The sequence below is a fragment of the Bos indicus x Bos taurus genome, chromosome 6 (assembly GCF_003369695.1).
Source record: "Bos indicus x Bos taurus breed Angus x Brahman F1 hybrid chromosome 6, Bos_hybrid_MaternalHap_v2.0, whole genome shotgun sequence".
Lineage (NCBI taxonomy): Eukaryota > Metazoa > Chordata > Mammalia > Artiodactyla > Bovidae > Bos > Bos indicus x Bos taurus.
Window position 1 is genome coordinate 100493971 of NC_040081.1, and position 25424 is coordinate 100519394.

Here is a 25424-nt window from a genome sequence, read left to right on the forward strand (position 1 = left end):
ACAGATGCAAAAATCCTTAACAAAATTCTAGCAATCAGAATACAACAACACATTAAAAAGATCATACATCATGACCAAGTGGGCTTTATCCAGGGATGCAAGGATTCTTCAATATCTGCAAATCAATCAATGTAATACACCACATTAACAAACTGAAAAATAAAAGCCATATGATTATCTCAATAGATGCAGAAAAAGCCTTCGACAAAATTCAACATCCATTTATGATAAAAACTCTCCAGAAAGCAGGAATAGAAGGAACATACCTCAACATAATAAAAGCTATATATGACAAACCCACAGCAAACATTATTCTCAATGGTGAAAAATTGAAAGCATTTCCCCTAAAGTCAGGAACAAGACAAGGGTGCCCACTTTCACCACTACTATTCAACATAGTTTTGGAAGTTTTGGCCACAGCAATCAAAGCAGAAAAAGAAATAAAAGGAATCCAAATTGGAAAAGAAGAAGTAAAACTCTCACTGTTTTCAGATGACATGATCCTCTACAGAGAAAACCCTAAAGACTCCACCAGAAAATCACTAGAGCTAATCAATGAATATAGTAAAGTTGCAGGATATAAAATCAACACACAGAAATCCCTTGCATTCCTATACACTAATGCCAGGGTCCTGCCCCGGCTGATCCAGGGTATTCGAAGCGGGGACGGCGTCGGCGACCTATTTATTTAAATATTTTATCAAAGATATAAAGAGTAATAGGATGAGGATAGCTCAGTAGGAAAATTCAGTGGAGAAAAGAGGCTGAGTAGCTTGGTTTACGCGGGAGACCAATAAAACTTCAAGACAAGAAGTTTGCACCACTTACGTAGGCCGCAGGCGTCCTTCCGTTCTCCCGAAGGAGAGGAGACACTGAGGCCTCCCCGGTCGGATCTTAGAAGCCTAGGCATAATTAGTAAGCATGGCGGGTTCCGCACTCCAGATGGAGACTCAACCAGAGTGAGAGAGAGAGCGACATGGGGAGACCAGTATTTCGAGAAACTGATCCCAATTCTTTATTTTCCATGGTCTACTTTTATACACTGAGATGTTATGCAAAAGTCACACGGGGTCAGCAGTCCTGACTTTTATCAAAGTCAGGTGCTTCATACAAATGTATACAGAGGTCTTAGGGGTGTTACATCATCTTCTGGCCAGGGGGCCTGCTGACAATTTATGACCCTCTCCTTGTGACAGCAGTCAGTCAACCAGGACACTTATTTCTCCAGGGGTGATTATTCTTAAAACAGACACTACCCAAATAGAGTTACATTCCTATAGGGTGAGGGTGTAGTGGGTTTTAGTTAAGGAAAGAATTTACTTAGCCTAAGGTCTAACGTGGTTAATATCAAAGGTTAATACTTATTTCTTCTATATATTCATTAATGTGTGTAAGGGCAGGGGATGTGGAGACTTAGCAACAAACATTGGCTCAACAAATGAAAAACCCTTCACCAATACAATTTATAATCAGCCCATTATACTTATACTAATAGTTTTCTAACTTTTCTAAGGAACCTGTTTTTAGAAGGTTTAAAGCATCTCGTGCCTCTCACGGTTGGGAGGCTGTGAGCAATCACATGTGGCCGGACAAGCCTGTCAGGCAGGCCAGAGAACCTTCAGAGGAGTTTGTAGGTTAAAACACTCTTATCACGCCCAGGAATTATTATTAACTGGAGCTCTAAGTTAACTCATTCTCCAAAAGAGGTGGTGGGAGACAGCCCCCCCATAAAGTCAGAGGTGTAGGTGAGCACAAAATAGTAAAGTAGACAGGCTCTGGTTATGGGGGTAGATGCTCAAGGATTTCCAGGGGGACTCCTGAGGCTCGATCCCGCCTTTGCGTATGTCGAGGCTCCTTCCTCATGACCCTTGTCACGGGCGGAGTACCTCACTCTGGCCCCCAACACACTAATAATGAGAAAGGCTGAGCACCAAAGAATTGATGCTTTTGAACTGTGGGGTCGGAGAAGACTCTTGAGAGTCCCTTGGACTGCAAGGAGACCCAACCAGTCCATTCTAAAGGAGATCAGCCCTGGGATTTCTTTGGAAGGAATGATGCTAAAGCTGAAACTCCAGTACTTTGGCCACCTCATGTGAAGAGTTGACTCATTGGAAAAAACTCTGATGCTGGGAGGGATTTGGGGCAGGAGGAGAAGGGAATGACAGAGGATGAGATGGCTGGATGGCATCACTGACTCGATGGACGTGAGTCTCAGTGAACTCCGGGAGTTGGTGATGGATAGGGAGGCCTGGCGTGCTGCAATGCATGGGGTTGCAAAGAGTCGGACACGACTGAGTGACTGAACTGAACTGAACTGAACTGAATAATGAAAAAACAGAAAGAGAAATTAAGGAAACAATTCCATTCACCATTGCAATGAAAAGAATAAAATACTTAGGAATATACCTACATAAAGCAACTAAAGACCTATATATAGAAAACTATAAAACACTGGTGAAAGAAATCAAAGAGGACACTAATAGATGGAGAAATATACCATGTTCATGGATTGGAAGAATCAATATAGTGAAAATGAGTGTACTACCCAAAGCAATCTATAGATTCAGTTCAATCCCTATCAAGCTACCAATGGTATTTTTCACAGAGCTAGAACAAATAATTTCACAATTTGTATGGAAATACAAAAAACCTCGAATAGCCAAAGCTATCTTGAGAAAGAAGAATGGAACTGGAGGAATCAACCTACCTGACTTCAGGCTCTACTACAAAGCCACAGTCATCAAGACAGTATGGTACTGGCATAAAGACAGAAATATAGATCAATGGAACAAAATAGAAAGCCCAGAGATGAATCCACGCACATATGGACACCTTATCTTTGACAAAGGAGGCAAGAATATACAATGGAGAAAAGACAATCTCTTTAACAAGTGATGCTGGGAAAACTGGTCAACCACTTGTAAAAGAATGAAACTAGAACACTTTCTAACATCATACACAAAAATAAACTCAAAATGGATTAAAGATCTAAACATAAGGCCAGAAACTATAAAACTCCTAAAGGAGAACATAGGCAAAACACTCTCCGACATAAATCACAACAGGATCCTCTATGACCCACCTCCCAGAATATTGGAAATAAAAGCAAAAATAAACAAATGGGACCTAATTAAACTTAAAAGCTTCTTCACAACAAAGGAAACTATAAGCAAGGTGAAAAGACAGCCTTCAGAATGGGAGAAAATAATAGCAAATGAAGCAACTGACAAAGAATTAATCTCAAAAATATACAAGCAACTCCTACAGCTCAACTCCAGAAAAATAAATGACCCAATCAAAAAATGGGCCAAAGAACTAAACAGATATTTCTCCAAAGAAGAATACAGATGGCTAACAAACACATGAAAAGATGCTCAACATCACTCATTATCAGAGAAATGCAAAATCAAAACCACAATGAGGTACCATTTCATGCCAGTCAGAATGGCTGCGATCCAAAAGTCTACAAGCAATAAATGCTGGAGAGGATGTGGAGAAAAGGGAACCCTCTTACACTCTTGGTGGGAATGCAAACTAGTTCAGCCACTATGGAGAACAGTGTGGAGATTCCTTAAAAAACTGGAAATAGAACTGCCATATGACCCAGCAATCCCACTGCTGGGCATACACACCGAGGAAACCAGAAGGGAAAGAGATACGTGTACCCCAATGTTCATTGCAGCACTGTTTGTAATAGCCAGGACATGGAAGCAACCTAGATGTCCATCAGCAGATGAATGGATAAGAAAGCTGTGGTACATATACACAATGGAGTATTACTCAGCCATTAAAAAGAATACATTTGAATCAGTTCTAATGAGGTGGATGAAACTGGAGTCTATTATACAGAGTGAAGTAAGCCAGAAAGAAAAACACCAATATAGTATACTAATGCATATATATGGAATTTAGAAAGATGGAAACAATAACCCTGTAAGCAAGACAGCAAAAGAGACACAGATGTATAGAACAATCTTATGGACTCTGTGGGAGACGGCGAGGGTGGGATGATTTGGGAGAATGGCATTGAAACATGTATAATATCATATGTGAAACAAAATGCCAGTCCAGGTTCGATGCATGATACAGGATGCTCGGGGCTGGTGCACTGGGATGACCCAGAGGGATGGTACGGGGAGGGAGGTGGGAGGAGGGTTCAGGATGGGGAACATGTGTACACCCGTGGTGGATTCATGTTGATGTATGGCAAAACCAATACAATATTGTAAAGTAATTAGCCTCCAATTAAAATAAATAAATTTATATTAAAAAAAAAAAAAAAACGAAGATCATGGCATCTGGTCCCATCAGTTTAGATCAGTTCAGTTCAGTCGCTCAGTCATGTCCGACTCTTTGCGACCCCAGGAACCGCAGCATGCCAGGCCTCCCTGTCCATCACCAACTCCTGGAGTCCATCCAAACCCATGTCCATTGAGTCAGTGATGTCATCCAACCATCTTATCCTCTGTCATCCCCTTCTAATCCTGCCCTCAATCTTTCCCAGCATCAGGGTCTTTTCCAATGAGTCAGCTCTTCGTATCAGGTTGGCCATAGTATTGGAGTTCAGCTTCAACATCAGTCCTTCCAATGAACACCCAGGACCGATCTCCTTTAGGATGGATTGGTTGGATCTCCTTGCAGTCCAAGGGACTCTCAAGAGTCTTCTCCAACATCACAGTTCAAAAGCATGTGGTCCCATCACTTCATGGCAAATAGATGGGAAAACAATGAAAACAGTGACAGACTTCTTTTTCTTGGGCTCCAAAATCACTGTGTACAGTGATTGTAGCCATGAAATTAAAAGATGCTTGCTCCTTGTAAGAAAAGCTATGACAAACCCAGACAGCATATTAAAAAACAGAGAGGTTACTTTGCCGACAAAGGTGTATATAGTCAAAGCTATGGTTTTTCCAGTGGTCATGCATGGATATGAGAGTTGGACCATAATAAAGAAGGCTGAGTGTCGAAGAATTGATGCCTTCAAACTATATAGCGCCGGAAAAAAACTCTTGAGTGTCTGTGGACTGCAAGGAGATCAAGCCAGTCAACCCTAAAGGAAATCAACTCTGAATATTCATTGGAAGGACTGATGTTGAAGCTGAAGCTCCAATAATTTGGCCACCTGATGCAAAGAGTTGACTCATTGGAAAAGACCCTGATGCTGGGAAATATTGAAGGCAGAAGGAGAAGGGAAAGACACAGGATGAGATGGTTGGATGGCATCACCAACTCAATGGACATGTTCAGTTCAATTCAGTTCAGTTGCTCAGTCATGTCTTACTCTTTGCAACCCCACGGACTGCAGCATGCCAAGATTCCCTGTCCATCACCAACTCCTGAAGCTTGCTCAAACTCATGTCCATCGAGTCAGTGATGCCATCCATCATGACATGAGTTTGAGCAAACTCTGGGACATGGTGAAAGACATGGAAGCCTGGAGTGCTGCTGTTCATGGGATCACAAAAAGTTGGACATGACTAAGTGACTGAACAACAACAGAATAGTCAAATTCATAGAGTCAGGAAGTACATTGGTAGATGCCAGGGACCAGAAGGCAGAGTTGGAGTGGGGAGGGTGAGGGAGATGAGGAGTTAATGTTTAATGGAGACAGAGTTTCAGTGTAGGAAGGTGAAAAATTTGGGAGATATATGATGGTAAGAGTTGCACAACAATGTGAATGTACTTGGTGCCACTGAACTGTACAGTTAAATATGGTTAAAATTTAAAAGGAGAGAGACAGAGAAAAGCATATCTGCTCTATCTGCTCTTGACTTTTGCCCTGTGATCAGAAAATGTTCTTAGCTTTGCCTCTGTATAAATGCCTTGTAGGGTGGTATCTTCTCAACCTCTGACCTTAGAGTACAAGTTTCTGCTGAACTGGTCCAATGTGCCCGCCCTGCCCTCTGTGATTTGTTCACATCTGAGTCAGCCCTCACTCTGGATTGCTCAGACCAAGCTCTGGAATCTGTGCTACTTTAACACAGGCTCCTGATTCTCTTTTTGATGCTTTCTGATTCCACACTTAGCCCTATTCTACTCTCCTCCTCATGCTTTCTGATCTGTGTGCCTGTTGCTGTTTATAATTGTAGAGCTGATATTCTGGATGCTGATACTGGACAAACTGTAGCACGCAAACATTCTACAATGATCTTTAAGCTCTCATTTAAGATTTACCTTGACTAAATTTCTAGACATACACAACATTAAAATTTACACATCTATGTCACAAAAAGATTAAAAATAGTGCATATTTCTTGTATGGTTGGTCATCTCTTCCATGTGCTCACTTTGGTAATGACCAATAAGATACAAAGGCAGACAAGATAAATAAAATAATGTCAGAGAGTAACACTGCTCAAAGAGTATGAAATCTATGATGGCCTTGCAGTAAAAGAGTTTATAATAGTCAGGTTAGCTTGTTCCTATACTTTCACTGCTCACAAAAATAACATAATCCCTAGAGCTATGTAATAGTAAATACTAATAAAACATTTAAGGCTCTACTAATTACCTTATGTTATAAACAGTAAATTTGTAACATTACTGACTATTCTGGGCTTACATTTTCACCATGCTTATTTTAATTGAACTTCAGCACTAATACATGTAAGCATTACTCTGTTTCCCAAGTTATTCTCTCACTGGGGAGCTGACAACCAGGTTGTTTAACTTAGGGTCTATATAGGTAGATTAAATTCCCACACAGCCTTGTCCCAATTCCCAAATTAATCTTGAATTGGATAAGAAATAACAAATAAGTTCAGCACTGGCTTTGCTTTCCTAATCACACTCCACTGAAACTGGATTGGATTAGCCACACCTTTCCTATATGGATGGCAGGTATATTTCTATTCCCAACCTCTCTCTCTAGTCCATTCTCAGCTGAGGCCCACGTTTCAAGCCTCTCTTCCCGCATTCTCTCCTGTCACTTTGACTCAGTCACCAGGCAGAAGGTTTGGCTTGCCTGCCAATCCTCCTCTATACTGCCAAGTATCTATGGCTTGCCAACTGGAGGGCAGAATTCTCAGATACCAGCTGCCTGACCGGTTCAACCTGTCCCTCTGTCCAGATTCCCAGAGTGATGTTTTGACCATTTAGGACTGTATCTGGGCTTCTCAGAGACAGAGCCTTCCAACAGTGGACCTGATCACTGCTGGCCATGAGCCTGGCCCCCAGGAGCAGTATCCCAGGAGACAATAGTTCTAGTGTTAGGTTAGAAGCCTTCCTTTTTATCATGAATTGAGAAATGAATGTCCTTCTCTAACATGGTAAGTTCCTAATTGAGATCTTCATGATGATTACTTTGAATATTTATTTGGCTACTCTGGGATCTTTGTTGTGGCGTGTGAACTCTCAGTTGCGGCATGTGGGACCTAGATCCCTGACCAGTGATCAAACATGGGCCCCCTGCATTGTGAACATGGAGTCTTAGCCACCGGACCACCAGGGAACTCCCATGATGATGCCTTTGAGTTTGGATGTCTTTGGTTTGGTAGCCAAGCATTTCTCCCTCCCTTCTTCCTCCCCTCCATCTTCCTCCCCCCCATCTCCAACACAGAAGAATTACAGAAGCCCTTAGTAAGTTTCCTATATACTCATGAGCTTTCATAGGGTGCTCAGAAGTTTCTGAAAAAGTTAAAACTATGTATATATATAAAAAAGGTCACATATCATACTCTTCTTAAGTTACTTTTTTATATGCCCTGAGACAGAGTTAATTGACTCCTCCTTAGCTTGCAGTTCACAAAAATCCTCCTAAAGTGTATCCATATGCCTATTCTCAGGGGTTGCAAGGTGAGAGTCACCCTGTATCCTAGCAGGGTCTCTAAACTCAGGAATCGGACAAGAAACAAGGCAGCTGATCCCTACTGTCTCGGTATTTCCCTCCAACAGAGCACAGAGAAAATGTCAAGCTGATTCCCTAAAATTGCCCTGACTATACGCTAACTTCTTAAAGATATCAATAGTTATAAAGAATATTTGTAAACAATGTAATTTATCTTTGGATGCATGCTTGCATTCTCAGTTGTGTCTGACTCTTTGTGACCCCATGGACTGTAGCCCATCAGGCTCCTCTGTCCATGGAATTTTCAAGGCAATAATCCTGGAGTGAGTTGCCATTTCCTACTCCAGGGAAATCTTCTCACCCAGGGACTGAACCAGCATCTCCTGCAACGGCAGGTGAATTCTTTATCACTGAGTCACCTGGGAAGCCCCATAATTTGTCTTTATGTTGGCTTAAATTAATGGCACTGGATTTTCTTATACTTGGAGGGTCTACATCAGCAAAATAAATAAATAAAAGCAAACTATTTAAAATCTTACAGGAACTAGATGGATTTTAGTGATTTTTTTTAAATGTAGATTATTTCTATAGTTTCTTGAGCAGCTCCTCTTTTTCACCAAATATATCTATTTTTCTGAATATCAAAAGGTAGCAAAGGCTTGAGCAGGCTTCCCTGATGGTTCAGTCAGTAAAGAATCTGCCTGTAATGCAGGAGACCTGGGTTTGACCCCTGAGTCAGGAAGATCCCCTGCAGAAGGAAATGGCAACTCACTCCAGTATTCTTGCCTGGAGAATCCCATGGACAGAGGAGTATGCCAGGCTACAGTCTATGGGGCTGCAGAGTCAGACACGACTGACTGACTAACACACACACACACACACAGCAAAGGCATGCAAGTAAAAATCATAATAGTAATAGTAATGATTATGAGAATAAGAATTTGTGTGATATTTACTGGCTACCAAGCACTGTACAAAGTACTTTATCTACATTAACTCTAAATTCCTGAAGAACACTCTACAATATGTATGATTGTTGTCTATTCCTAGTTAAGAAAACAGAGTTCAGACAAGAAACTTGAATTAGGCCAGCTTGTAAGTGACAGAACAGGAATTTAAACCTAATGCATCTTTCCACATCTGTGATGATGCAAACAACTCAATAAATGGCATTTATGTCTGATATCGAACTCTTCTTAATGAATACTGAAACAGTGAGAATACCTCCAAGCATTTCATGAAAAAGTATTGACGGTAAATGTGGCCTTTGTGTTTGAAGAACATATTTCTGTTGCTCTGAACATTACTTGAATAAGAACTTGCTAATAATCTGAACAGATCTAACTTCAAATTTGATGTTCTGTTACACAAAGAGATGAATATTCACCTTGACATTCAACTTTGTACACTTTCAACTTCATCGTTACATGAATAATTTTCTCTCTTAGCATTATGACACCATTCATACGCTCTTCTCTTTTCAGTTTGGTAGTTTGGTACTTTTGGAAACGTGATAAGATAGCTTGTAGTATGATTAACTGATTAATACACATAGCATTTCTCTACCCTTATTTTTCCTAAAGACATCATATTCTTTTGCACTTTCTCCTTTATTAAATCCTCTACTTGCCCCCCTTTTCCTTCAAAGACACTCACTTTGGCAATATTGAAATGACTGAGAAAAAGATTCTAGCCTTTTAAGTACCCTAAATTTGATCTTTCTATACTTGAGAGGAATTTTTCATAAGAAGTTAAAATTAATTTAAAAACCCATTGAAACTATTCATTAATATGTTGTTATAGATTCTAAGCAACTGTCTCTTTTATAGGCAACATAATTACAAGTGAATTACAAATACAGACTTTATGACTCCAATTAAACTCTAGGCCACAATCCATTAAAAACACATTATACACATTACATTACATATAAGGAAAAATATATATGCAACATGATTCCAGCTATCAAAATAACTGAGCAGTAATTTCAAATAATTTATGTTTATCTAAAATTTCATCAGCATCAGTGTCTCTTTTGCTGTCTCGTACACAGGGTTACTGATGTATGGAACAGTCTTATGGACTCTGTGGGAGAGGGAGAGGGTGGGAAGATTTGGGAGAATGGCATTGAAACATGTAAAATATCATGTATGAAACGAGATGCCAGTCCAGGTTCGATGCACGATACTGGATGCTTGGGGCTGGTGCACTGGGACGACCCAGAGGGATGGTATGGGGAGGGAGAAGGGAGGTGGGTTCAGGATGGGGAGCACATGTATACCTGTGATGGATTCATTTTGATATTTGGCAAAACTAATACAATTATGTAAAGTTTAAAAATAAAATAAAATTTAAAAAATAAATAAATAAAATAAAATTTCATCAGCATAACCTCAAAAATCATCAGAGAAAAAAACTCATGCTTAATTTTCACATATGTCTACATCATACTTTCTCTTACTTATTTCATTATTTCATTCTACCCCAGGAATATATTTGAAGTATTTCCCAAGAATGAGAGATTGGAAGAGATTCTAGTTTTTAGTTGTAAGAACACTAGTTTTTTTTTTTCAGTTTTAAGAGCATTAGAATTAAACTAAGAATATTTAATTTGGGGGATTTTACTTAGAAAAGGCAGAGGAACCAGAGATAAAATTGCCAACATCCGTTGGGTCATAGAAAAAGCAAGAGAATTCCATAAAAACATCTACTTCTGTTTCATTGACTACACTAAAGCCTTTGACTATGTGGGTTACAACAAACTGTGGAAAATTCTTTAAGAGATGGGAATACCAGACCCCCTACCCGCCTCCTGCAAAACCTGTATGCAGGTCAAGAAGCAACAGTTAGAACTAGACATGGAAACATGGACTGGTTCAAAACTGGGAAAGGACTACATCAAGGCTGTATATTAACCTTCTGCTTATTTAACTTCTATGCAGAGTACATTATGAGAAATGCCAGGCTGGATGAAGCATAAGCTGGAATCAAGGTTGCTGGGAGAAATAACAATAACCTCAGATATGCAGATGACACCACCCTATTGGCAGAAAACAAACAGGAACTAAAAAGCCTCTTAATGAAGGTAAAAGAGGAGGGTGAAAAAGCTGGCTTAAAACTCAACAATCAAAAAATGATGATCATGGCATCTGGTCCCATCATTTCATGGCAAATAGATGGGGAAACAATGGAAACAGTAAGAGACCTTAGTTTCTTGGGTTCCAAAATCACTGTAGATGGTAACTGCAACCATGAAATTAAAAGACACTTGATCCTTGGAAGAAAAGCTATGACCAACCTAGACAGCATATTAAAAAGCATAGACATTACTTTGCCAACAAAGGTCTGTCTAGTCAAAGCTATGGTTTCTCCAATAGTCATGTATGGATGTGAGAATTGGACCATAAAGAAAGCTGAGCACTAAAGAATTGATGCTTTTGAAATGTGGAGTTGGAAAAGACTCTTGAGAGTCCCTTGGACTGCAAGGAGAACAAAATAGTCAATCCTAAAGAAAATCAGTCCTGAATATGCATTGGAAGGACTGATTTGAAGCTGAAGCTCCAATACTTTGGCCACCTGATGCAAAGAACTGACTCTTTAGAAAAGACCCTGATGCTGGGAAAGGTTGAAATCAGGAGGAGAAGGGGATGACAGAGGACAAGATGGTTGGATGGCATCACTGATTTGATGGACATGACTTTGAGCAAACTGCGGGAGTAGGTTATGGACAGGGAAGCCTGGTGTGCTGCAGTCCATGGGGTCACAAAGAGTCAGAGATGACTATTCAACTGAACAGAACTGAACTGAACTAAACTGAGTTGAAAGTCTAGAAAAAAATCAACTGCAAATTCACATAAGAATAAATTGGAAATAAATAGGTAGTATTAAGTGTTCATTTGCTACATTCTGTGTACACTTCTTTAAAACTCTTTAGGCAACTGCAATGATTCTTGCATTATGAGTTCAGGAGAAAAGATTTGCTTCCAAGTGTTGAGTCTATAGTATTGGTTTTACTCATCAAACTGTATGGCTGTATATCCTTTGTGCTGTGCTGTGCTTAGTCATTCAGTCGTGTCCGACTCTGCAACCCCATGGACTGTAGCCTGCCAGACTCCTCTGTTCATAGGGATTCTCTAGGCAAGAATATTGGAGTGCGTTACCTTGCCCTCCTCCAGGGGATCTTCCCAACCCAGGAATCAAACTGGGGTCTTCTGAATTGCAGGCAGATTCTTTACCAGCTGAACTACCAGGGAAGCTCATGCATCCTTTAGAAAACATATAAAATAGAAATACAGGCAGGAGGAGAAGGGGACAACAAAGGATGAGATGATTGGATGGCATCACCGACTCGATGGATATGAGTTTGAGCAAGCTCCGGGAGAAGGTGAAGGACAGGGAAACCTGGTGTGCTGCAGTCCATAGGGTTGCAAAGAGTCAGACACATCCGATTGACTGAACAACAACAAAATTTTGTAAAAATCAAGTCAAATTGACTAAAATTAATTTTAAGCAAATTAAAATTTCATCATCATTGTAAAGCTGCTGAAGAAAGGTCTTAAGAAAATGTTAGAATGTTATACCTCAGTTTCCACACAGGAAAGTCATTTATCACTGAATTATTTTCTCAGAAATTTTGTAACACTTAAGAACTGGGTTACTATGAAAAGTTGCTTTTTTAATATTATGTCTATAAAGTTTGATTCTACCTGATTTTTATTCTCATCCTTCAGCTCTCAATTGTCCAGTGAAGAAGGGAGGAGAATTAATGCCAGCTTGAACCTAGCATCTCTGACACAGTGAAGCAGAACAAAAAAGCCAAAAAAAGCAAGCTTTGGATGGGCCAGAATATCCTGGTATATAGTGAAGGTCACAAGAAAACAAATAGAAAGAATATTTCAAATAGAAAATTAATGACCAATTCAAGCAAAGTAATTTGAAGGTACTATGAATCATTTAGCACAGGTTTTCAAAGAATGTGAAATTTTGATGGGAGAAGGTAACACTGTTGATAGTAAAGTTTAAAAGAGGGACATTCCTATTGGGAGGCTTATTGAACACACATGGGCAAAACAGTAGCCCTGTTTCCTGAGCAGCCCTGGATCTACTCAGAGAAAAGGAGATAGCAAAAAATTAAAGAGTTTTGCTTCTGAGAAGATTCTTTTACTATGTCTCGATGGAAAATATGGAGATATACCTTCCTATGGCAGTCAACTTAGAACCAACCTGAGACAGTGGCCTTATTGAAATACCCAATTTTTCTCATCTAATTTATGCAAAGCTTCACAAAGTCACCAATGGCCTAGTAAAAGCTTTATAATCTAAATGTTCTGCTTTTGCACAATGAAGGAAACTGTAGGCAAGGTGAAAAGACAGCCTTCAGAATGGGAGAAAACAACAGCAAATGAAACAACTGACAAAGAATTAATCTCCAAAATATACAAGGGAGCTTGTACAGCTCAATACCAGAAAACTGAACAACCCAATCAAAAAGTGGGCAAAAGACTTAAACAGACATTTCTCCAAAGGAGATATGCAGATGGATAATAAACACATGAAAAAGATGCCCAACATCACTCATTATTCAGTCAGTTCAGTTCAGTCTCTCAGTCATATCTGACTCTTTACGACCCCATGAATCACAGCACGCCAGGCCGCCCTGTCCATCACCAACTCCCAGAGTTCACTCAGACTCACGTCCATCGAGTCAGCTATGCCATCCAGCCATCTCATCCTCTGTCATCCCCTTCTCCTCCTGCCCCCAATCCCTCCCAGCATCAGGGTCTTTTCCAATGAGTCAACTCTTTGCATGAGGTGGCCAAAGTATTGGAGTTTCAGCTTTAGGATCAGTCCTTCCAAAGAACACCCAGGACTGATCTCCTTTAGAATGGACTGGTTGGATCTCCTTGCAGTCCAAGGGACTCTCAAGAGTCTTCTCCAACACCACAGCTCAAAAGCATTGATTCTTCGATGCTCAGCTAGGGAAATACAAATCAAAACCACAGTGAGGTATCATCTCATGCCGGTCAGAAAGGCCATCATCGAAAAGGCTACAAACAGTGAATGCTGGAGAGGGTGTGGAGAAAAAGGAACCCTCTTACACTGTTGGTGGGAATGCAATCTGGTACATCCACTTGAGAGAACAGTGTGGAGATTCCTTAAAAAACTGGAAATAGAACTGCCATATGATCCAGCAATCCCACTGTTGGGCATACACCCTGAGGAAACCAGAATTGAAAGAGACACATGTACCCCATTGCTCGTTGCAACACTTTTTACAATAGCTAGGACATGGAAGCAACCTAGATGTCCATCAGCAGATGAATGGATAAGGAAGTTGTGGTACATATACACAATGGAGTATTACTCAGCTATAAAAAGGAATCTATTTGAATCAGTTCTAATGAGGTGGATGAAACTGGAGTCTATTATGTAGAGTGAAGTAAGTCAGAAAGAGAAAGACAAATACTATATATTAACACATATATATGGAATTTAGAAAGACAGTAATGATGATCCTACATACAAGGCAGCAAAGGAGACACAGATGTTAAGAATAGACTTATCGACTCAGTGGGAGAAGGGAAGGGTGGGATAATTTGACAGAACAGCATTGAAACATGTACATTACCATATGTAAAACAGATGACAAGTACAAGCTTGATGTATGAAGCAGGGCGCCCAAAGCCAGTGCTCTGGGACAACTGAGAGGGATAGGGTGGGGAGAGATGTGGGACGGGGGTTCAAGATGGGGGGACACATGTATACCTGTGACTGATTCACATGGATGTATGGCAAAAACCATCATGGTATTGTAAAGTAATTATCCTTCAATTAAAATAAATAAGTTAATTAAAAAGAATAAATGTATAGTACCACAGTTTATTAAAACCAGGAACCTGATTGGAACAGAGGCAAAGAGATTTCTCCTCTATTACATTTTTTGTTACTTAGTTTGCATCAAGAGAGACTGATCATTAAATACAAGGAGATACTGGTGGTGTTAATAATTTAACAAAAACTAGTGGAAGTGTGTCATGAACAGCCAAGGTATTGGACTGAATCACCATCTCACATAGGAAATCCTGAAAAAGAAATGCAACTCAAAACATAGGTTGAAGAAAATAACTTGTAGAAGGGAAGGTAGTAGCTTTGTGACTTAGGAATTTTATGAGGGCCCTTTGAGAATTCTTTGGGATTCTAACTCTCTTTCAGTGCACACCATGGCGCACCCAGTTACTACCATTTGTTTGTGGAAAGAAAATAAAATAAACCTAAACCTTACCGCCTCCACTTCAGCAGGGTCATACCAGACATTGATGTACGGATGTTGTAAGGCGTCATCCACTGATATTCTTTTTGCTGGGTCAATCACTAGCATCTTTGACAGCAAGTCTCTGGCTTGGCTGGCTGAAGGAAATGAATGAAGAAAAAAATTTGTTAAATTTTGATTTTGGCAAGGAAATTTTTTGGAGGGAAAAACAGTTTTTAAAAAGTCAATTAGCACCTTCCTTCCAAACATCAGCTAACTTCACCAAGTGTTTAGGGAAATGCAAAATGAAACAATGAAATATTTTTTATCCATCAAATCAGATCAGATCAGTTGCTCAGTCGTGTCTGACTCTTTGTGACCCCATGAATCGCAGCACGCCAGGCCTCTCTATCCATCACCAACTCCTGGAGTTCACTGAAACTCACGTCCATTGAGTCAGTGATGCCATCCAGCCATCTCATCCTCTGTCGTCCCCTTCTCCTCCTGCCCCCAATCCCTCCCAGCATCAGAGTCTTTTCCAATGAGTCAACTCTTCTCCTGAGGTGGCCAAAGTACTGGAGTTTCAGCTTTAGCATCATTCCTTCCAAAGAAATCCCAGGGCTGATCTCCTTCAGAATGGACTGGTTGGATCTCCTTGCAGTCCAAGGGACTCTCACAAATAAAACATGGCATAATATTCAATAATCTCATTCATGTTGGTTGCAGTGTAAATTGATAAAGATTTTTTTAGAGGGCACATTTGGGAGTATCTTTTAAAATTTTAAATGTGAATAACTAATGACCCAACAGTTCCACTTTTCAGTATACAGTCTAGAGAAACAATTGCACATGTTCACGAAAAGCATCCAGAAAGGATGCTCACTGCAGCGTTGGTCAAGGATTAAACATTTTAAACAATCTAAATGTCGCTGTTGTTCAGTCACTAAGTCATGGTGAACTCTGCAACACCATGACTGCAGCACACCAGGCTTCCCTTTCCTCTCCCATTTCCTGGAGTTTGCTCAAATTCATGTCCATTGAGTTGGGGATGCTATCTAACTATCTCATCCTCTGCCACCCCCTTCTCCTTTTGCCTTATCTTTCCCAGCATCAGGGTCTTTTCCAATGAGTCAGCTCTTCTCACCAGATGGCCAAAGTATTGGAGCTTCAGCATCAGTCCTTCCAATGAATGTTTGGGGCTGCTTTCCTTTAGGATCAACTGGTTTGATCTCCTTGCAGTCCAAAGGACTCTCAAGAGTCATCTACCTGTACCAATTAAGTTTGGCAGTTTTAAGCCTGGCAGGCTACAGTCCATGGGGTTGCAAAGTGTCAGACATGACTGAGCAACTTTCACTTTCAGATGTATTCACATGGACATGGTATTAAGTGAAAAAATAACTGCAGAATGACCCATAGATCCTGATGCCACTGTATAAGTCTGCCTCTTCACAATAAAACAACAAGCATTTCTCTGATAAAATTTGTACATGTATTGCTTGTATAATTAAAAATAAAGTTAAAAGAATTGTTTTTTAAAAGGAAACAAAGTGAGTGTACACCACTCATTTTAAAACTTCAGAGCTGCAGAAAAGGACAAAGCAGTATCTGGAGGGAGGCAAGGAAGTTAGAGGTGACTTTCTGAGAATGGGAGAGATAATGAGGACTTTAATGGGAGCAGAAGCTTCAAGGATTGAGAGAAGGGGGGCAAATCTGAGAGAAAAAATCCACAAGATTTAGTAACCAAATTGATGCAGGGAATCGTTTATTTATTCAGTATTCAATTTATTCAATATACATCGTCTACTGTGTGCCAGGTACAGTTTCAGATGCTAGGGATACAAAAAATTTGCATAGTGATAATCAGTAAATGTATTTATTTAATAACATTGCTGACTGAAGTGTATTAATTGCTCAGTCATGTCTGACTGTGTGTGTGTGACCCCATGGACTGTAGCCATCAGGTTTCTCTGACCATGGGATTTTCCAGGCAAGAATACTGGAGTGGGTAGCCACTCCCTTCTCCAGAGGCTCTTCCCAACCTAGGGATCGAACCATGCTCTCCTGCATCGCAGGTGGATTCTTTAGCATCTGAGCCACCAGGGAAGTCCCTAACTTTTCTAAAGGATGCTCTAAACATATATGAAAATACAAAAAATGTTTCAGAAAATAAGGATCCAAACTGATTTGGAAATTTTTATGGTGAAAATATTCAATTTATTCCAAACATGGTAAAACTTCAAATTAAAGAAAGGAAAATCTAAACTGGTTTGCTAAATTAGGGAAAAGGCAGTGTCTTTGAATTCATGAATATGTACCAATTTTTAATTAGCAATTGTTTATTATTAATGAAATATGGTTAATTATAAAATTTTGAAATTACATAAAACATAAAATCCAGAAAAGCTAACCTTCCCCACCATCTGGAAGCAATCATTCTTATTATTAATGTATTCCCTTCTAGTTTTATGTAGTTTCATAATTTTGATTATACTAGAGTTAAAATGTGGCAATCTAATTTTCACCTCTACAGCATTTGTATTTCTTGTGTTATTACATTTTAATAAAATATTCACATTTACTTATACTAATTATATAATTTTTAAAAATCACTAGTTAAGTTACTGGAAGATTTTTTATTTCTATTAGTCATTTTTCTGGGGATCTCAATTCCAAACACTTAATTTCTGCTACTCCCAAACTGACACTTTGAAGTTCACAAGAGTGAGGAAAGTACAGAAATATACAATGATTTTCAGTATTAGTTTCTCTGATTGTTAACCTAACAGGTCTGTGTCTATTTCACTGGTTCAAGACCTCTTTGATTTGTAACTGATTTTATACCCAGACTCACACACTCCACGGGTTCTCATGTCACCCACATTTCTGTTCTTGGAAGAGTAGGGGTTGGGGTGGTCTCCTCATCTATGGGCAAATGAACTACTGGAACACCAAATCATCTCACTGAGAAACAATGATCACTACTGCTTGTAGGGAACAAAATGAGGAAGAGGAAAAGATTTTAATTCTTCATCGTTCACTCTTTTGTTTGCAAGTAAATGTCTTACACTCTTTAATAACAGTAGAATAAATCCTTCCCTTTGATTATTTGTGTAATTCTTTATAATTTGCTGATTTTGTGTTACAATTGTAATTCAATAATTATACAATTCAGAGAGTGGTACAGGTAGCTGAAGGGAGAAACCCAACTGTGCAACGAAGTGTCACAGACACAGAAACAACACTGTACTTAATTTAAAAACCACCAGATGGAAGTCTGGAGAAGACAATATGACCCTGGAAAGTTGTAACACTATATTTCGGTTTCTCCATCTCATTTAATTCTATATTAGCTATAAATTAAGTCTGTACATTTAATCTCTAACTAATTAATTGTCCACTAAACATTTGCAGTAAAATTTCACAAGTGTATGTCCTTTTGAGGTGGGGGGGATTCCCTAATAGCTCAGCTGGAAAAGAATCCACCTGCAATGCAGGAGACCCTAGTTCGATTCTTGGGTCGGGAAGATCCGCTGGAGAAGGGATAGGCTACCCACTCCAGTATTCTTGGGCTTCCCTTGTGGCTCAGCTGGTAAAGAATCCGCCTGCAGTGTGGGAGACCTGGGTTTGATACTGGGTTGGTAAGATCCCCTGGAGAAGGGAAAGGCTACCCACTCCAGTATTCTGGCCTGAAGAATTCCATGGGGGTCCATGGGGTCCCAGGGGAAGCTGAAGTTCCAATACTTGACCACCTGATGTGAAGAGCCAACTCATTGGAAAAGACCCTGATACTCTGAAAGATTGAAGGCAAAAGAAGAAGATAAGATGAGGTTAAGATGAGCAGAGGATAAGATGGTTAGATAGCATCACTGACTCAATGGATATGAATTTGAGCAAATTCCAGGAGATAGAGGAGGACAGAGGAGCCTGGTGTGCTACAGTCCATGGGGTCACAAAGAGTCAGAGACAACATAGCAACTGAACAACAACATAGATCCCCTGGAAATAATAATTTTATTATTAATAAATATTTATTATTTTTTTATATCTAACAGTTACTGCGCATTTAGTGTGAGACAGGCAGTGTTCTAAGTGCTTGACAAATTATTCAATTAATCCTCCCAATGATCCTATAAGATAGACACTTCTTGCTTTAGTTTGTTAAAGAAGGTACAGAAAGATTAGATAACTTTCCCAGGTTCACATAGATTTTAAGGGATAGGATTTCTTCCCCCAGCAAAGGAAAAAAATAAGATTTGCTTCATATCCCCAATTTCTGAAATGTCATAAGTTAGAATAAGAATTAAAATATTACTTATACTTTATAGGTTGCCAAATTTATTCTATGTCTTCAATCCTATAAAGAAGCTGTTATGATCCCTGTTTTGTGGGTAAGAAATTAAGATTCATTACTAAAGTTCACAATGGCAGACATAGTAGTAGAAAAAATTACTTATTAATGAAAGTCTTTGTTAGAAACAAAATATGAAAGTAAAAATTTCATTTGTCACTCTAAAATAAAAAATGGTGGTTAAGCATTAAGTAAAATACAAATAAAACTCAAAGATCTATAGTTTCAAGATTTTAAAATGAAAATCTTGTGTTGAAAATATTTTCCAGAATATAAAAATAACTGGAACAATTGCTTCAAGGTATATATAACGTTGTTCTTTTAGCGTTAACGTTGCAAAGTAATTTTAGATTCTAAATAAGCCCCGTGAATAGTTAACCCATACCATTGTCACACACTTTATTACTAGTCTTTTCCCTAGATACCCAGAAAATTTTAAAATCCTTGATTACTCTCCCTTTGTAAGGAGGATCTTTTAAAAATACCTCTTCTTAAATTGAGGTTGTTGTTCAGTTGCTAAGTCATGTCCGACTCTGCGACCTCATGGATTGCAGCATGCCAGGCTTTCCTATCCTTCACTATCTCCCTAAGTTTGCTCAAACTCATGTCCATTGAGTCAGTGATGCCATCCAACCATCTCATCCCCTGTGGCCTCCTTCTCCTCCTGCACTCAATTTTCCCAGCACCAGGAGAGGTGTCTCCATGGTCTGCATCACCCACGCAGTGGTTCTGAAGTTATCCCTGAAGGGCTTACCTTTGAGTTTATTGTGCTCAGAGTCCGCTGGGAAGAGGGAATCTGGAAAGAGCTTGGGGAAGGTGAGTCCTGCATACTTGGGCCGATTCTCCACATAGTTTCTTACGGTGGGTTGCAATTTCTTCATGAATTCTGGACATGGTGTTCCTAGTTGCTCAATAACCTTATTCCACTGGTCAATATCTGAGAATTGAATAGTTAAGGGCAAAAACAAGTGCAGGACACCAGCTCTTGCCTTTCACTAGTTGGGAGACTAACTGCTTCTCAGAGCTCTGAACAGTCAATAACACAGAAGAAGTTTTAAAAAAACAACAAAGGACAAACATAAAAAATCAGACTGTCAGGCAGTGAATGCCCTTGGAATTTTAAATTCACTTTGAGAACACATATACTTTTGAGGAATTAGCATTACTTAACAAAATATGATACCATGAAAGAGTCCTTGGGTTGTGTCAATGGAAAGGTATTTAAATAACACAAGAATTTCTTTTATTGAGTTAAACTTCTATATAGCCATGTAATTTGGAAGAGAAAAATTATAATGACACATAATAATATTATCATGAAATTATTCTAATCATTTACTTTCTAAAAATGACAGATGAATAAATATTTTATAAAATTCATCTATACTTTTCTTAAATTCTTTATAAGATTCTTTTTTCCTCTTGTTCTCTAGAAAATGCGAAATTTCCTTGTCTGTTAATTTTTTTGACTCATGCACATTACAAATAGAATCAGTATGATAATAACTCATTAACTCTTCATCAAAGACTTAAAAGATTCTGTTTATCAAAGCAGTCGCAACTTCATACCCATTTTCTTACTTCTGATAATAGTGCCTTATATCCTGAATATTGTAATATTCAATGAAGTATGAAGGTAAACACAGGATGTTCAGTTCAAGGCAGATTTCATCCAAGCGCCTGTGTTTCACAAGCATGTTAAATATGGGGGATTTTATAAGAAAAACATGACCTCTCTATGAAAACTAATACTTACAAAACTGGGGGTCTTTGACAGGCACACCCACTGATTGAGATTTTCTTTTTCATCTTTCATAGATATTTGATATGTCAGAGCTTGGGAATGACAAACACCACTTCTGAAAACTCTGAATAGTCAACTGGAAGAAGTTGATTTCAAATAGATTTTCTTGCCATGTGTCAATGAAAGACAGAGGCCTTAGAAATTGTCAAATCCAATACCACAGGCAGTGTTCTCTCCAATGTTGCTAATTCTATAACTCTATCTTTACTGTAAAGTTAATTCATTTCTGTTAACGCAATTTGTGACAGTTCAGGGAATGTTACCATAATTATTTAATTAAGATTTCTAAAATCATTACCCCTAGTTTTTCTATAGCATTGGACTAAAAATGATGGACAGTTCTGACAAAATTAACTAATTTAACAAAAATAAATACATAATGCAATGTAGATAGGTGACAGAACAAAGGTAAAACCAAGCTAATTTGCAAATGTGCTTCTATTTCTCATATAATCTAGCTGAATAAAAATTAAATTATATATCCTCTCAGTTATTAGGATGAAAAAATGTATGACTGTGTAATATCAAGAAATGAAGTAAGAGTGGGAAAAACTGAAGAATATTCCTTTACAAAATAATAGACATAACTAAACAAGAACATCTCTCAATAAAAATTCATCTCAGTTGCCATGTATATGAGAATATATAGTAGTAAATGAGAATCATTAGGAATACAGTAAAAAAATGTCAAAGATTAGAGTTAAAAGTCACTCTTAGACAAAAACTTATGTTAATACTATCGATAATAGGTAAGCTAGATTTACTTAGATATATTTTAAATAGAAAACATTAATACAGTTAAATAAACCTCAATGCTTACACTGTAAATTATGAAAAGAGATCTACTTTTTAATACAATTCAGTTATCATGTCCTAACAAGACATAATTTAATCAGTGATCAAACTTCTTGAGAATTCTAAAGATTTGATCAGGGCAAAGAAGTTATCAGATTTTCTGTAAAGGAATCTTCTAACAAAGTTAGCAAAATACTCCCAACACACTAGTGTAGTTATATTTAGCTACAATATGGTAGCTCAGATGGTAAATAATTTGCCTATCATGCAGGAGACCCAGGTTTGATCTCTGGGTAGGAAGATCCCCTGGGGAAGGGAATGGCTACCCACTCTGGTATTCTTGCCTGGAGAATTCCACGAACAGAGGAGCCTGACAGGTTACAGTCCATGGGGTCGCAAAGAGTCAGACACTACTGAGTAACTCACACTTGACACAGTTATTTAATTCAAAAATGAATTGCTTTTAAAGCAACATTTCCAAAACAATTGCATGGTTTTTTTACAGTAAACTTTCAGAAAAAGTGAAAGTCACTCAACCATGTCCGACTTTTTGCACCCCATGGACGCTATAGTCCATGGAATTCTCCAGGCCAGAACACTGGAGTGGGTAGCCGTTCCCTTCTCCAGAGGATCTTCCCAACCCAGGGATTGAACCCATGTCTCCCACATTGCAGGCAGATTCTTTACCAGCTGAGCCACCAGGGAAGTTTAAGGGAGTCAAACGTCCTGGAATTAATTAAACAAGAACTATTAAAATGTGTCTTATTAAAAGTTATAATTAAAGTCTCTAGAAGCACTCAGCATGTCTTCCTACCTTAGATTGCTCTTTAGATGAAACACTGTTATGGTCCTTGATATAATAGTTTACCAAAAAAACCCACTAATCTTTATTATTGGCAATGAAATACTTGATTGTTATAACTGTAAATATGTGGTATAGTCATCTTTAAAAGTGTGTGCCTTTATTTTAACCAATCCATTTCAAGCTCTTTCTTCCCAAAAACATGACTAGTGCATTTAAGCACTAAGTACATGTTTCACAGGCGTTCACAGGATTGCATCATTAACTATGTACTTAGTTAATCATGTGAGTTTTCTCTATAATCATAATTAAACAAATACAATCCAATACTAGAAATAATAGCTCCTGGCTCTAAACCCAGGACTTGTTCCAAGGATTCCAGAAGAAAAAGACCAAGTCTGGAACTGACGTAGTAAACATTACTTTAATTTTGCCATAAAATTGATCGTTTGTTTGTCCCAGGCAATCCCTCTTAAAGAATGCCTCTGAAATTGCTTTCTTAATCTATTAGGCCAACTTATTCACATAAAACAACTAATTTTATTAATATTTAAATAGAAAATAAGGTGATACATTTTAAAAGAACTTTTTAATCATCAGATTTCCACAATGATTATACTTTTTAAAATACATAAAATATTAACTAGGTTTTTATGATTATGTGTTAATTTAAAATAGTAAGTTTTTTAAAAGAATGACCAAAATTATTTTTGTAAAACAATTTCTCTGCTTTAGAACACTAATAAGTCATCATTTTTCTACTATATGAGTAAGGATATGAATACCTACAGATTCCAGCATGTGCAGTCATCAAAAAAGCAAACTATGTATATTTTTGATCTACTAGTTCAGAAATCATCATACAACATAATTATCAAATGTATTTAATAAAAATTTTAAACTGTCATCTAGTAGGAATTATTTGACAATATTCTCATCTAGTTCTAAATTCACTACATAAAGATAGTCATAAAAAGTTTGGTTTTTTAAATAGAGTATGATAAGATAATGTTCAACTATTTACTACTAATGTCTTCAATAAGTAGTATTGTAATAGATGAAAGAAACAAAGTATGGATTGTAAAAGTGATTATTTGAAATCCTAAGATTGAAAATCATTCCAGCTAATTTTTGTCAGTTAGCCAAGAACTTACATTTAATGTCCTCCTTTTACATTAACTTCCTTGGTTGAGAAACTTTCTAAAATATATAACAAATTGCCTTGAGCCCAATGTATGAATAATGTCTTACTATTTTCTGAAAATTTGGGGTCATAATTTATACCATGTACATTTAAGCTTTCAGAGGCTACCAAGTGGGAGCAAGCGGCTTCCTTGGTGGCTCAAATGGTAAAGCATCTGCCTGCAAATGCGGGAGATCTGGGTTTGATCCCTGGGTTGGGAAGATCCCTGGAGAAGGAAACAGCAACCCACTCCAGTACCCTTGCCTGGAAAATCCCATGGACAGAGGAGGCTGGTAGGCTACAGTCCATGGGGTCGCAAAAAGTCAGATGTGACTTAGTGACTCCACTTTTTCTTTCAAGTGGGATCATAAAGAGTTGTTTAGTGGCTTCATTCTTCTATGCCCTTTGAATTATTTTATCTTCATTTTGTTTTTCCATTGATTACTTTTTCTTATGATGAATATGGTTTCCAGAGTTGACATCTTTGTGAATTCAGATTTGCTTTTTATTCTGCTCTTAGCCTTATATTCAGTATTCTGTGCAAAAATGTTGACATCTCTTCACAACCTAAAGAATATCAGTGTTTGTCCCCAAATTCTTACCTATGCTTTTGAAGATAATATTGTTTAAGAGTACTGTCTTTAGAAAAGTTCCAGGAATGACTACTTTATCTTGCGAGACAAGCAGCTGCCTGGTTGGCACTGTGTTGTGTATTATTGGGAGGCTTTATGTTAGCCCTGCAACGAATGTGCAATAGGAGGTGGAGGTATGCATGCCATGTGTTAGGCATCATGATAAAAAACTGCAGTTCCCAAACTGAATATTCATAACTTGGGGAACTTATAAAAATATAGATCACTCCACTCTCCCCATTGATCTACAAGATTCTGAATGCATATGCTTGAGATGATATCATTAAGAAACATCACAGTAATTGCAATCCAGGTGGCCCCCGGTATATTTGAGAAATACTGACAATATCTTGTGAAAAAAATAAGTCCAGATCTAAGAATAAAGTACTAACCTGTTTCAGTTTTATGACACGGATTAGTTTAGGGTCAATTTCACCAAAATATTATTCCACATCTTTTGCTATGGAAAACTTAGGGGTTGTTCACATGGAAACATGACAAGGAAAGAAAAATCCTAATATTTGTTCCCTTTCCCCATGTCACTTTCCCAAAAATACCATGAGAAATTATGACAAGTGTCACACATAAGCTCCATGCAGAGAAAAAGGGGTTCTACTCATGAATACCTATAGGATTGAAATTACATGTTGCTATCATAAAAATACAGGTTGATATCATGTTACTACTCATGGGAAGTACTACTCATGGGAAGCATAAAAGCTATTCAATATAAGTTCAAACTATTTTACTATTTTTAAGTAACTACTCCATAATTCTGTATGATAAAATTTGTTCTCAAAGAACTCTCACTTCTGAGGACATTGT

General features: G+C 38.2%; 1 protein-coding gene across 10 annotated transcripts in view; it reads right to left on the reverse strand.

Annotated features, from left to right (window-relative positions):
* Nucleotides 1-25424, reverse strand: part of MAPK10 (mitogen-activated protein kinase 10) — a 652453-nt gene that overhangs the window by 86571 nt on the left and 540458 nt on the right. For all 10 annotated transcript variants that reach the window (XM_027544954.1, XM_027544951.1, XM_027544956.1 and 7 more), the window contains 2 exons: nt 20138-20320; nt 15069-15193 (listed from right to left, as the gene is read on the reverse strand). In XM_027544954.1, the coding sequence (XP_027400755.1) occupies nt 15069-15193; nt 20138-20320 (308 nt within the window). The remainder of the gene's footprint in view (nt 1-15068; nt 15194-20137; nt 20321-25424) is intronic.